General features: G+C 43.8%; 1 protein-coding gene across 1 annotated transcript in view; it reads right to left on the bottom strand.

Annotated features, from left to right (window-relative positions):
* Positions 1-12521, bottom strand: part of LOC129837075 (ribosome biogenesis protein BMS1 homolog) — a 52688-nt gene that overhangs the window by 35812 nt on the left and 4355 nt on the right. The window contains exons 2-14 of the mRNA XM_055902980.1: positions 9983-10174; positions 9450-9640; positions 9068-9147; positions 8447-8635; positions 7136-7278; positions 6713-6834; positions 6207-6400; positions 5716-5861; positions 4656-5296; positions 4032-4133; positions 3642-3796; positions 3225-3306; positions 2641-2900 (exon numbers count right to left, since the gene is read on the bottom strand). Coding sequence (XP_055758955.1) covers positions 2641-2900; positions 3225-3306; positions 3642-3796; positions 4032-4133; positions 4656-5296; positions 5716-5861; positions 6207-6400; positions 6713-6834; positions 7136-7278; positions 8447-8635; positions 9068-9147; positions 9450-9640; positions 9983-10164 — 2487 coding nt within the window. The 5' untranslated portion in view covers positions 10165-10174. The remainder of the gene's footprint in view (positions 1-2640; positions 2901-3224; positions 3307-3641; positions 3797-4031; positions 4134-4655; positions 5297-5715; positions 5862-6206; positions 6401-6712; positions 6835-7135; positions 7279-8446; positions 8636-9067; positions 9148-9449; positions 9641-9982; positions 10175-12521) is intronic.

The raw sequence follows: 12521 nt of genomic DNA, 5'->3' as shown, positions 1-12521 counted from the left end.
TTAATCAGATTATTAGAATTTTTTCGGGAGTTTTGCCGTGTTCCGTTCTGTGACTTTTTTTTTTACTTTGGCCAGTCGACCAGTACATATGCTAAATGAAGAGGGAAAGTTGCCATTATGAATGGATTGAACGACTCATCAGGACTAAGGACACCTTGATCAACATTCTGATGAAAGATCAGCAATAGTAAGACCCAATTTACGATGTTATTTCATATATCTGTCGTGCATGTGAACTGGTCGTGGGCGCCCAGCTGGTTCTGGCTGGCGTGGCTATGCTAATTTAGCGCTACATTTTGTTTTCGCTATAAAACATTTAATAAATCTGAAATATTGTTTGGATTCACCAGATGTTGGGCTTTCAATATCTGTACGCTGTGTATTTTTTCTGAAATGTTTTAAGATAAGTAATTAGTTATATGACGTTGGTCTCTGTAATTGTTCTGGCTGCGTCGGCACTATTTCAGATTGCAGCTGCAATGTAGAACTGTGATTTATACCTGAAAAATGCAAATTTTTCAAAAAAAAACTATGCTATACCATAAATATGTTATCAGACTGTCATCTTATGAAGTTGTTTCTTGGTTAGTGGCTATATATATTTTTATTTAGTCGAATTAGTGATAGCTACTGACGCAGGAAAAAACTGTTGGAGTAAAAAAATTGTGTCTTTTGCTAACGTGTTTAGCTAATAGATTTACATATTGTGTCTTCCCTGTAAACATTATAAAAATCTGAAATGGTGGCTTTATTCACAGGATCTGTATCTTTCATTAGGTGTCTTGGACTTGTGATTTAATGATATTTAGATGCTACTATTTAATTGTGACGCTATGCTAGCGATGCTAATCAGTGTGGGGGGGGGGGGGGGTGGGGGGTGCTCCCGGACCCGGGGTAGGTGCTCGGTAGAGGTTAACACTATCAACGTTTCACTCTACTGTGGCAATTGTGATCGTATCAACGCAATATTAGCCACTTTCAATGTAATATACCGAAACAAAACAAACTACGCAAGATTTCGTATGCAAAATTAACTGTGCAAGAGATTTTCTTGCAGGCAGAGCGCATTGGAGTAGGATTCTAATGCATTGACAGGCATGTCTCTGCAGTATTCTACACAGAACGGTGCGCCATAACTAATCACAGCTGCAGTAGGCCTATATGCAAATAGCCATTGCCATATGGATATGCTATTCACTTTGAACTGGACTGTGTTTACAGTATGAGCGTTCGAGTAAATACGCTTGTTTTGAGATCAAAGTGAGAGCTGCATGTAGCCATGAGTGCACATTTGTTCCTATTCTTTGATAGTTAGTGAGTTATTAGCCCAGTTATAGCTAATTTCTAGTCAACAATGAGGGAGTGATTGCGTCCAACAAGAGCACAAAATGTTTGTATTTCTAGCCATCTTTGGAAAGCAAGTCAGGTACTGAGCTTTTTTGTGTCTAAAAGGGTAAGTGTTGTATTTTGAGACGGTCTTGAATAAGTAGCCAATAGGCAGATTGTAGCACAATTTGTCTGATTTTCTGTAATAAGGGTATGGGAATAATAACGAATTTGATTTTGTAAAGTGGTTTCTTCTGTCAAACAACATTTTCAGTCACCTCCTTGACTAAACAGGTTATGTCAAGCCCTGCATGTTTATATTTTTTAAAGTCTAATGGAATGTAGGCATTGAACACCACACATTGGCTGCTACTGTAGGCTGAATGATAGCTGTTCTAGTTCCATGTTAATATGTTCTGGGATGTGTTTTTCTTCATTGTTTTTTTATGGTAGGCCAACATTATTATTATATATTTTTTTTTATTTTACCCCCCTTTCTCCCCAATTTTCGTGGTATCCAATTGTTAGTGATTACTATCTTGTCTCATCGCTACAACTCCCGTACGGGCTCGGGTGAGATGAAGGTGCGAAACACAACCCAACCAAGCCGCACTGCTTCTTAACACAGCGCGCCTCCAACCCGGAAGCCAGCCGCACAAATGTGTTGGAGGAAACACTGTGCACCTAGCTGCCTTGGTTAGCGCGCACTGCGCCCGGCCTGCCACAGGAGTCGCTGGTGCGCGATGAGACAAGGATATCCCTACCGGCCAAACCCTCCCTAACCCGGACGACGCTAAGCCAATTGTGCGTCGCCCCACGGACCTCCCGGTCGCGGCCGGCTGCGACAGAGCCTGGGCGCGAACCCAGAGTCTCTGGTGGTACAGCTAGCGCTGCGATTGTAGGCCAACATTATGATCAAATAGCCACAGTAGCCTACTTGGCCACTGTTAAAACTAACTTAAAATCAGGTACAGCCTCAGTGTGCACAGTAAACGCATGCCGGAAGTTGCACAACATTTTCACAAAGTTCAAGTTTGTGCTCAGCAGACCTGAAATTTGAACATTGACTACATTTTTAGGGAACTTTGCCTGCACCCTCTCTTCCCACGGTTTCTCCCACCTGTCTGTAATCCCCACTCATTTCATAACTGTCTAAATGAAGTGTCAAAATACCCACACAAAACATATATATCATTTGTAAAACAATCTGTGACTACATCAAGAAAAGAAAAAGGAGACATTTCTGAAGTATTCGAACAGGGCCAGAGCTTTCTGTCATATCAAACGTTTACCTATGACCCCATAACCCCTCACCTCTGCCTGTTTTTGCATCTCCTCCTTGAGGTCGTCAAAGTAGGTGGCGTCTCCGTCGTCGTACTCGGTGTCGAAACGCTCCTTCAGCCGCCGTTTCTTCTCCAGGCGCTTGTTCTTCTGGGTCTCGTCGTCCACCTTCATCAGCTTCTCCTCCTCCTCTTCCTCCTCACTTTCTTCCTTGGCTTGGTCCTTCTGCTTGGCAGCTTTCCCCTTGTGCACTTCCCCCGTCTCCAAGTCCTCAAAGTCCCCATACAGCTCCTCTAAAAGAGAAAAGAGCGAGTTAGCAAGGGGGTGATAATGAACAGTGGACTTCTGATATACAGTGCATAGCCCTGTTGGATTGGGGCTACTCTGTTGGGAATAGGAGCCCATATCCGGAGCACATGAAAGTAATTACAATTGGGGAAGATGAATTTCAATTGCTCTCTGCTTACTATATTCGATGTGCACACCGGAGTCGACCTTAACAGATTTAATTTAAAATGGGACAGATTGCAGTTATAAAGCACTTTTTAAAAGGACAAGACCAAGAAAGTCATGAAAACAATCCCAACAGTATTGAGCAATGAGCAGCAACTCCTTACCATCCTCTTTCAGCAATGTAGCAGCATCTTGATCGTCTTCCCATTTCCCTGTCACAAAACAGTCCCGTATCGAGTCCAGCATCTGAGACACAATATTTATGTCAATTACAAAAAAATATTCTCAAGTTTAATTCATCTTTTGAATTGATGGAAACTAAACTGTATTGACCCCAACCCAGGTCAGAATATGAATGTATGGATGCCTCCATCCATAGCTCCTAACATCTTACTAATGCCTTTCTTCAAACTTTTGGTCTTTCCACACTTTAAATGTCCAGTACCAAATAAGGTGTGCTAGTGCTGGGTTAAAACAAAAATGTGCAACCCTTGGGGTCCCAGAGGAAGATAAACCCTGTAGTAAAAGAGATGGGACAAAGGAAAGGGGTGCTACAATATGGTTTTGTAGATTCCTTTTACCTCTTCCAGGTCCCAATTGCGAGCGTCATCGGGATCAAAACGGGCGCAGTCCACTCCGTCCGCGCGATGCTTCTTGCCCTTCTCGGGGCGGCTGACTCGAAACAGCCCTCCCAGCTCCTCCTCATCCTCCTCCCCATCACCATCATCCTCTCCCACTGAAGGAAACAAGCGTAGTCAGTCAGAAATCAAGGCTAGGCACAAACGGAAGCAAATGGGGCGAAATAGTCCAATAAGAAACTGCCATTTTTAATCGCTATAGTGTGCATTAATGAATACACTAGTGCTCAACAAACAAGATCCGCCATGACATTAGGATAAAAGGGAAAACGTCAGTAAAATTCATAGCAAAATGTTTTTATATTGTTACTGAAACCCAGGAGGAGACGTTACCTGTGCCATACACCAGTTTACGCAGGTTGGGGGCGGCGCGCTGTTGCCGTAGAAAGGCCTCCGACGCTTTCTGTTGCAGGCCCTCCTTCCACCGCAGTGACCCTGAGAAACATGAGGTGGGTTAGGGTCAAAGGTCAAATTAATTATTGATTCCAACTTCAGTTCTTGTTCCATTTAGCCACTTCCCCTCCCCATCAGTGTTCACAAGGTGAATGCAATATGGCAGACAGAAGAAGCATGCATTCTGAATGCTAAATCGACCCTTAGCTCCTTGGCACTCCTGTAAATGTAAGACGATTAGATAGGGATTTAGATTATCCTATCACAAGGCAAGAAACCTATCCAGTCCCATCAGATCTACAGGAGTGCCTAGATAGTAAGGGCTAGGTTGGTTTTGAATTCAACAGACAACTGTTGGGGTAAGGTGCATCCATCACAATATTTCTTACACCAGTGTGTGCAGGTTTTTGTTCCAGCCCGCCACTAACACACCTGATTCAAGTATTCAACTTGGTACTCAATTCAGAGCAGCATTATTGAACAAAAATCTGTGGACCCTGAAGTGGTAGTATAGACAAGGGGGAGGGGCCACAATGAAACTACACTGAATAGATAGAATATTACCTGCACTTTCATAGCACAGCTCTCCTCCCTCCATCTCCTCATCTTCCTCTTCCATTTTGGAGATGGCATTCGACTTCTTGCTTTCTTTGCCCGAGACATTGGTTTCGCAGTCATCTTCTATTGTATCACTCGCATCCTCCTCCTCCGAGCAATGACCCGAGTCTATCGGTTTGAGATTACCCTTTTCCACTGCACCGTCTACTTCCCCCTCCGAATCGCTTTCCTCTCCTTCACTCTCCTGCTCTCCCTTCCCCCCTTCCTCCTCCTCCTCACTCATTTCCAGCTCATCCTCACTGTCTGCAAAGGCAGGTACCTCCACCACTGGCTCTTTCTCCACTTTCCTTTCCTCCATCTTCTGTCTCTTCACTGGAGGGATGGTCTTTATTCCTTGCTTCTCTTTTGGTTCAGTTTTGACCTTTGCCTCGTTCTTCAAAACCGTTTCTTCTTTTTCCCTTTTGTTTCCCCCCTCATCTTCCTCATCCTCTTCTTCAGACTCTTCTTCCTCATCCCCCTCTTCTTCACTGCTACCCTCACTGTCATCATCGTCATCATCATCTTCCTCTTCAGTGAAGACAGCCTTCCTCCTCTCTCTCTGTGTCTCAGGGTCCCAGACTCGGCTCTCCTGGGGTCCTGACGTCAGCCTGTAAGACAAGATGGAGACCAACATAAGTCAGAGGCAAATATGTATATCATTTTCTATATGCCTTTATTTAAGGGTCCACTTTATATTTAATAAAAGAACAAAACGGCAGCCACTTCGTTTGCTATAAAGCTGAGCGATAGGACTGGAAAAATGTAGCGACTCTCAAATTGCAAGGACTGACAGTCCATGAGATTGACATGACGATGAGGTTCTCTTTTAACAATAAGTTTATAAAACAGATTTTAACAATGATTTTTCGGGCTGCAACTCTTGACAATTAGTCTTTAACCAATTTTAACAATGAGTTTAGGGCTGTCTCTCAAATGATTCCATAGTGGCTTTCAAAAGTAGCGCATAATATATGGGATAGGGTGTCATTTGAGATTTCCAAGACGTTGCTGTCTGAGCATCACTCACCCATTCTCCTCCTCCTCCACTTCCCCGGGGGTCAGGGCAGCCGCCCCTGTGAACAGTGACACTTTGCTGGCGGCCATCTTGGCATCCAGGGTGGTGTGTGTACTGATGAGGGATTGGACCAACTCTGTGGTGGGACGGACCTCCTCCTAGTGGACACGGGACAGAAGTAACTGATTATAGGAACGTGTGCACACACACACACACACACACATTCATACATATTACTGAAATCCTCTGGACATTATCTAGGTTCAGGGGCGAGGGAATTTTCAATGGCCCATGACACTTTCGGTTTAGTACACTCATTACAACAGTCTCAAGCCATTGTATATAACAGTAGTCAATTATATTCACGAGCACTTTCATATCACATCCATCAACTACCTGACTTTGACCAATAAAAATACATCGTTTTTAATTTTTTGTTAAATGTTTCAAAGCATTTTCCTTTTCTGTGTCTTACTGAACATGGCCCAGGGGTTGGAACTGACCTGTTCTTGATTGACGTGGCCGCCGGGCAGGTCGATGTACACTGCGTCCTTATCGTACACGACACCCCCGACCCCTGCCATGGGAGCGTAGAGCAGCCGCTCCTTCTCGTTCAGCGCCCTCTTCTTCTGCGCTTCAGGCAGAGCGCAGGGGTCTGGCAGGAAGCTGATGTCTGCCACCGCAAAGTCCCCCACACCTGCAGAGAGTGCCATCATGTGTTAGGTTTCAAACCAAATTGCCCAATGTTAAGACAATACAGTTGTCTGCAATGTTTTCAATACCCCAAAACCCCACTCTGTAGGAGTGAAACATTTCCCCAAAACACCATCGCAGTAACCACATGCTATGTTTATTTGCAAAATATATTGGTGAATGTGAATAGCGCATGTCAATATGTACTAGCTTTGAGAGTATTGATGCAGTATTAAATTCATCTCTTCTCCACAAGTCAGTGTTCCTAAAAAGGGCTCAGATTCTTATTTGCTCTTAACCCAATGAGCATACTTACCAGGGATATGGACCTGGCCTTTACTCTTCAAGTATGTCCCCCTCAGGTAGCCATAGAGAGATACAGTACGATCACACTTGGGGTCCACCCTCACCATCTCGGGGTCCGTCAAATCCTCCATGCTGTGTAGATGGTGAATGTGATCAAGGAACAGTGAAGGGGTACAGTTCAACAAGAACATTTGAAAACGTAATGAAAATGGAAGCAAGGTAGTAGGATCCATCGCTCACAGGCACACAAGTGTGCACAACACACACGCACAAACCATAAACATTCTTTCTATTAGAAAACAGCTCTGTTACACACAATAACCATATATGGCACCATTCAACAGCATGGATCATGTCACTTTCCCTACTCGGAATCAGTTCTAGCTACTTTCCATTACAAACACATTGCTCTAAAAAAGGTCTGAACACTCACCGGTCGGCCACAACGTAGGGATGAGATTGCTGCCACACCAGCGGGCGGAACTTCATGACGGAGATGAAGCGGCCCAGGTTCTTGACCTCCTGGGTCTGGTACTCTCCGTACACCATACCGGACAGGTAGAAGAGTTTGGCACCCTGTGGGAACAAAGAGGGAACGTGGAACACTGTTCAGGAAAGGGACTTGTGTTGGATTAGGTTAAGAGAAAGACCGCATGCCATGCTTATAAGATTGTCAGCCTTCATAACTATAACACATTTACAACATGCAAGCTGACAGTGTACTTTTTTATTTTTTTACGTCTTATCAAGACAAACCTAAGAAAATCATAAGTCAACTTGTCACTTCGATAGCACAAGAGAAAAAATATGAGTTGCAGGATGTATGAAAGGGATGTGCAGGGTTGGCACAGACTGGCCAACTCTCCTAATTTACCTCCAAGGTTTATCTAGCACATCAGAAATATCTCAGTGCTTGCCAAGAAATTAAATATGAAATGCGCTAGCTATAGATTGTATATAGTTAGTTACAGTATGGTGTTCAGTTGTTGTTGCTTTTGATATTATCCATGCTTTGTACTTTTTGAATATATTTGTGAAAACCAATAAAAATACGTCACAAAAAAACCTGTCAAACCAACTCCATCATCAAGTTTGCTGACAACACAACGGGGATAGGGCTGATCACCGACAATGACGAGAAAGCCTACAGAAAGGTGGTTAGAGCCCTGGCAGAGTAGTACCAGGACAATAACCTCTCCCTCAACCTCAGCAAAACCAAGTAGGTGATTGTAGACTACAGGACAGCTGAAGAGGTTTGGCTTGGCCCCTCAGGGACCTTTACAGGTGCACCATTGAGAGCATTCTGTCTGGCTGCATCACCGCCTGGTACGGCAACTACCCGACCTGAACCGCAAGGCTCTACAGAGGGTGGTGAAGACTGCCCAGTCATGCAGGCAGCAGGACATCTACACCAGGCGTTCTCTGAGGAAGTCCAGAAGATCGCCAAGGATTCCAGCCACGGACTGCTTTCTCCGCTATCTTCCGGCAGGCGGTACCCGAGCATCAGGTCTCGGACGAACAGGTTCCGAGACAGCTTCTACCTCCAGTCGATAAGACTGTTGAGCAACTAACCAACCCTAAGCTGTCTACCTGCACCGACCCGTCTACCAGTACTCACCAGCATTTTAAGAGACTATTTGCACTGACTCACTCAACCTTACACACACACAATTGCTAATACAATTTATGGTGTGAAGTGTGAAGCCAAAGATAAAAAGCTTCTCATTCTAATTTCGGTGCTGACCTGGTAGACCTCAGTCCAGAAGCGATGCTTGAGCCGCTTCTTGGTCTTGCGAAGGGCCTTGTTGTTGCGGAACGAGTCCAGGTGGGTGAGCACGCCCATGATGCGCGGGAAGCCGTGCACCTGGCAGATGTTGAGGAACTCAAAGGTCTCCATTTCAAACCCGAAGCTGGCGTCAATGAGCATCAGCACCTGGTGGACCACATGGATGTCAGTCTTTAGCTCACTGATAGCATACCGTCAAGTCTATTTTTATTGTTTGGTAGGGAAATCTGGGTTCAATTCAATTGTCACAGACATGTGCATCTCAAATGGCACCCTACTTGCTATATAGTGCACTACTTTTGACCAGAGCCCTATGGGTCCTGGTCAAAAGTAGTGCACTACGGGCCCTGGTCAAAAGTAGTGCACTATATAGTGAATAGGATGTCATTTGGGACTCACATAGTGTTTATGCCAACACTGCATTTTTGTAGCATGATAAAATATACAAAAATGCCAACAATAAGGCATCAAAACAGACACTGTACGTATTCCAATATCATAAGTACAATTCTACCTTGTCATCAATACCTTTAAAATTCAGACATTTTGCCTTTAACCACCATACACAACTTAACTTACCAGGTCAGCAACCTTTGCCAAGTCAATCATTGTATTGATGTCATTGCTACACTCGATGAAGGTAAGACGCCTCTTCTTTCCTGAAAGGAAAATGAAGATGGTGGTGCGGCGGCGTTAGCACACAAGCTAAACACAACAAATGACAGCTCTGTGGTCACGCAAGGTAAACACATTAAATGACAGCTCTGTGGTCACGCAAGGTTGTATTCACTAGGAACTAAACAGAAGCAAATGTGACAAAACGGGGAGGGATTATCATAACTTTTTCAAGAAGAAGTGCTTGTTTTCATTTTTCGGTTGCAAATTGCTTTGCTATGGTGTGCACTAATAAATACGACCCAACTGATCACAATACAGTAAGAAACATCCAAGCTCAGCTCACCAGAGACGATAGTCACAGGCCCGCAGATGTCCGCTAGTTTCTGCCGGGTGAAGTTTTTGATCAGGCAGCGGATGAGGGTGCTCTTTCCCACCTTGGGGGGTCCTACCACCACCACCACTATCGGGGGAGGCTCTAAAGGGGTGCGGTCCACCAGGGGTATGTGATGTTTCTTGACCTTTAGGTCCTGGGCTCTAAGAGAGGGGGAAAAAACTGTGTTTATAGTTTCCTACAATGTTGAACTGTGTCTGTCTGCACTTGCTGTGCTGCTGCCTCTACACCGCTTTCTAAATCTCAACGTCTGACCATCTGTCTGAACCACTCAAGATACATGTTAACAGCATTCACTCCTATGGCTATTTCTATGAACTTGTAAAACCACAGATTAGTGTCACAGTAACTTAAAAGACAACAATATACTATGTGAACCTTGTGAAATAAAACAAAATAAATGATAAAAAAGCAAACATGAAAGTTGATGGTGGGCTGATTTTTCGTGTAGTATAGTGGGGCATGGTAATACGAATGCTGCTGACCTGTGGAAGGTTTTGGCCATGCGCACTGCTGACTGGACCGCAAACGCTTTGGGGTTCCTCTTGCGCTCGTCATCTCCGGCTGGAGTTCCCAGCTGCTTCCTGCTCTTCTTCCTCTCCGCCTTGGGCCCGCTGTGCTTCTGCTGGTGCCGCTTCTGTTCCTTCTTTGGCTCCTTCCCCTCCATCTTCTCCTATCTGACAATCACACACACGTCAGAAACTGAAGCTTGCAGGATCAAATGTAGCTTTGCCTTATGCACATCCCACTTAATTATGTGCTTCTTGTAACAATCATTTAGATAGTTCCAACTACCTCCCTGTATGTGAGTGAATACAGTATGTCAAGAAACTTGCCCATAATGGTTATAGTGCATTTGCTAGTAACAACAGGGTCACTCAACTCATGGAAATCTGAAATAAGTATCAGTAAGAGGTGATGGTTTTGTCTGACAACATAAAAAAATAACTGCAGCAACTTGGTATACGCTACATAATGTTGCTACACATTGTACAAGCATTTTCCACAGCTCACAACATAGATAGTAGGACCGGGAGGATTTTACATACAGCAAGTTTTTAAAGGACCAAAGAGTTACCAGCTTCGTGTTTTCATTTTTGCCATGAAAATAAGATTAAGATACTGGTATCGTCCCGGCCCAAAATAGCTAGTGGGTGTTTTGGGAGCACCACTACCGACAAATCAACTACATGTAACCACATTATCATAAATTGTTTGCCTCATTTGACGAGCATTACGTCAGTCGTCTTCGTGTTTGTATTGCGACATTTACTCACAAAGTGTTGAGGAGTCTCTTTTTGTACTTCCTGACTGTTAATACACTAACTGCATGTCTAGCTAGCTACCATGCAAATAGATTTAGTTTTTAGCTCATTTCAACATAAGCTACAGTTTGTATGCCAGATAATGTGATATAACTTAATACGTTTCCATTACTGGGCATTACATGCTGAACAAACCACGCGTGCGTCTGCATGCACAAGTTGATTTTGTTCACCCACACCAGACGTAATCATGACACGCAGGTTGAAATATCAAAATAAACTCTGAACCAATTATATGAATTTGGGGACAGGTCAAAAAGCATTAAACATTTACAGCAATTTAGATAGCTAGCTTGCTGTTGCTAGCTAATTTGTCCTGGGATATAAACATTGGGTTGTCACTTTACCTGAAATGCACAAGGTCCTCTACTCCGACAATTAACCCACAGATAAAACCGAATTAATTTCATCTCTCCTCCTTCCTTCAGGCTTCTTTGGCAGTTGGCAACCAACTTTACAGTGCATTACCACAAAGACGAACTGAGTGTGGACCTCAGTTCATCTTTCAAACACCCACGTGGGTATATACTCCTAAAAACCAATGAGGAGATGGGAGAGGAGGGATTGCAGCGCGTTGGGCATCACAAATAGAACCAAGTTATATTTTAGCGCCTGGCCACGCAGACGCACGTGTACATTTATTTTGCACCGCTCGCGTCGTCAGGATGTTACAGGTTAGCTCAGACAAACTGTTGCCATAGATTTTTCAACTTAACTGTTCTTGGCGATACTTTTCTCGTCCTGATTCGGTGAAAAGAGTATCTTAGAAATGTCTGTGTCCGGTTACAGGTGGTTCTCTGAAAACCAGAGAATATTCAGAAAGATATTACATCCATGTTTTGTATTGAGTGAGAAATGCCTCTTGCATGTGTGTACATCTTTGTTTTGGTCGCAATGTGTGATGCGCTGCCATCTACTTCTACAAGTGGCTGTGGCGCATAGAAAAGACTAGTTTCTGCAAAGATGTTGGGAAATGCAAGATGTCTGGCAGCTAAAATGGCGAGGGAACACCTCACTCAGTGCAAAACGTGGATTTAATATATTTCTGAAAAGTCTCTGGTTTTTGGAGAACGACCTGCAACTGGACAAAGACTTAAGATAATTTTTTAGTTCTCGATTCGGGGGAAAAAAGTATCATCAAGAAAAATGTGACTATGGCAACGTTTTGTTTAAGCTAACCTGTAACGCCCAGTAATGGAAACGTATTATTAAGATATGACATCATCTGGCATACAAATTGTAGCCAATTGTTGCCAAGTACCTCAACTCCTCCACGTAGTTGAGAGCAGACTACAGTTTTTTAAATGAACCCACGTGCATCCTCTGTTGTTGCGGGCCTTTGCTGAAATCCACACATTTGAATAAAACCTTAATCAAATACAACCACTGACTGTGAAATACTAAGAAAGGCACGCAACAGAGGACAAACATAGGTACACGGGAAGGATTTAATGTAACATTTTTAAGTATTGACGCAAAGGAGTCTGAGGTTCATTTCAAAAACTCTATAGTCTGCTGTTGTCAACTCTAGCCCAACCTGCGCTATTGTTCCTTTAACATCGTTTTTTACAACTACATTCAACTGGAATTATGCAGCTATCCAGCAGATTCCGACTACTATCACGCTTGTTTACACTGAGTTGCACTGGAGTCGGGAACGCCATCATGGTTAGATTTAGACACTGCAGAGCCGGTGAGA

Source organism: Salvelinus fontinalis, chromosome 38 (assembly GCF_029448725.1).
Source record: "Salvelinus fontinalis isolate EN_2023a chromosome 38, ASM2944872v1, whole genome shotgun sequence".
Taxonomy (NCBI): domain Eukaryota; kingdom Metazoa; phylum Chordata; class Actinopteri; order Salmoniformes; family Salmonidae; genus Salvelinus; species Salvelinus fontinalis.
Note: the sequence above shows the minus strand (reverse complement) of the source record. Positions and strands in the feature narration are given on the sequence as shown.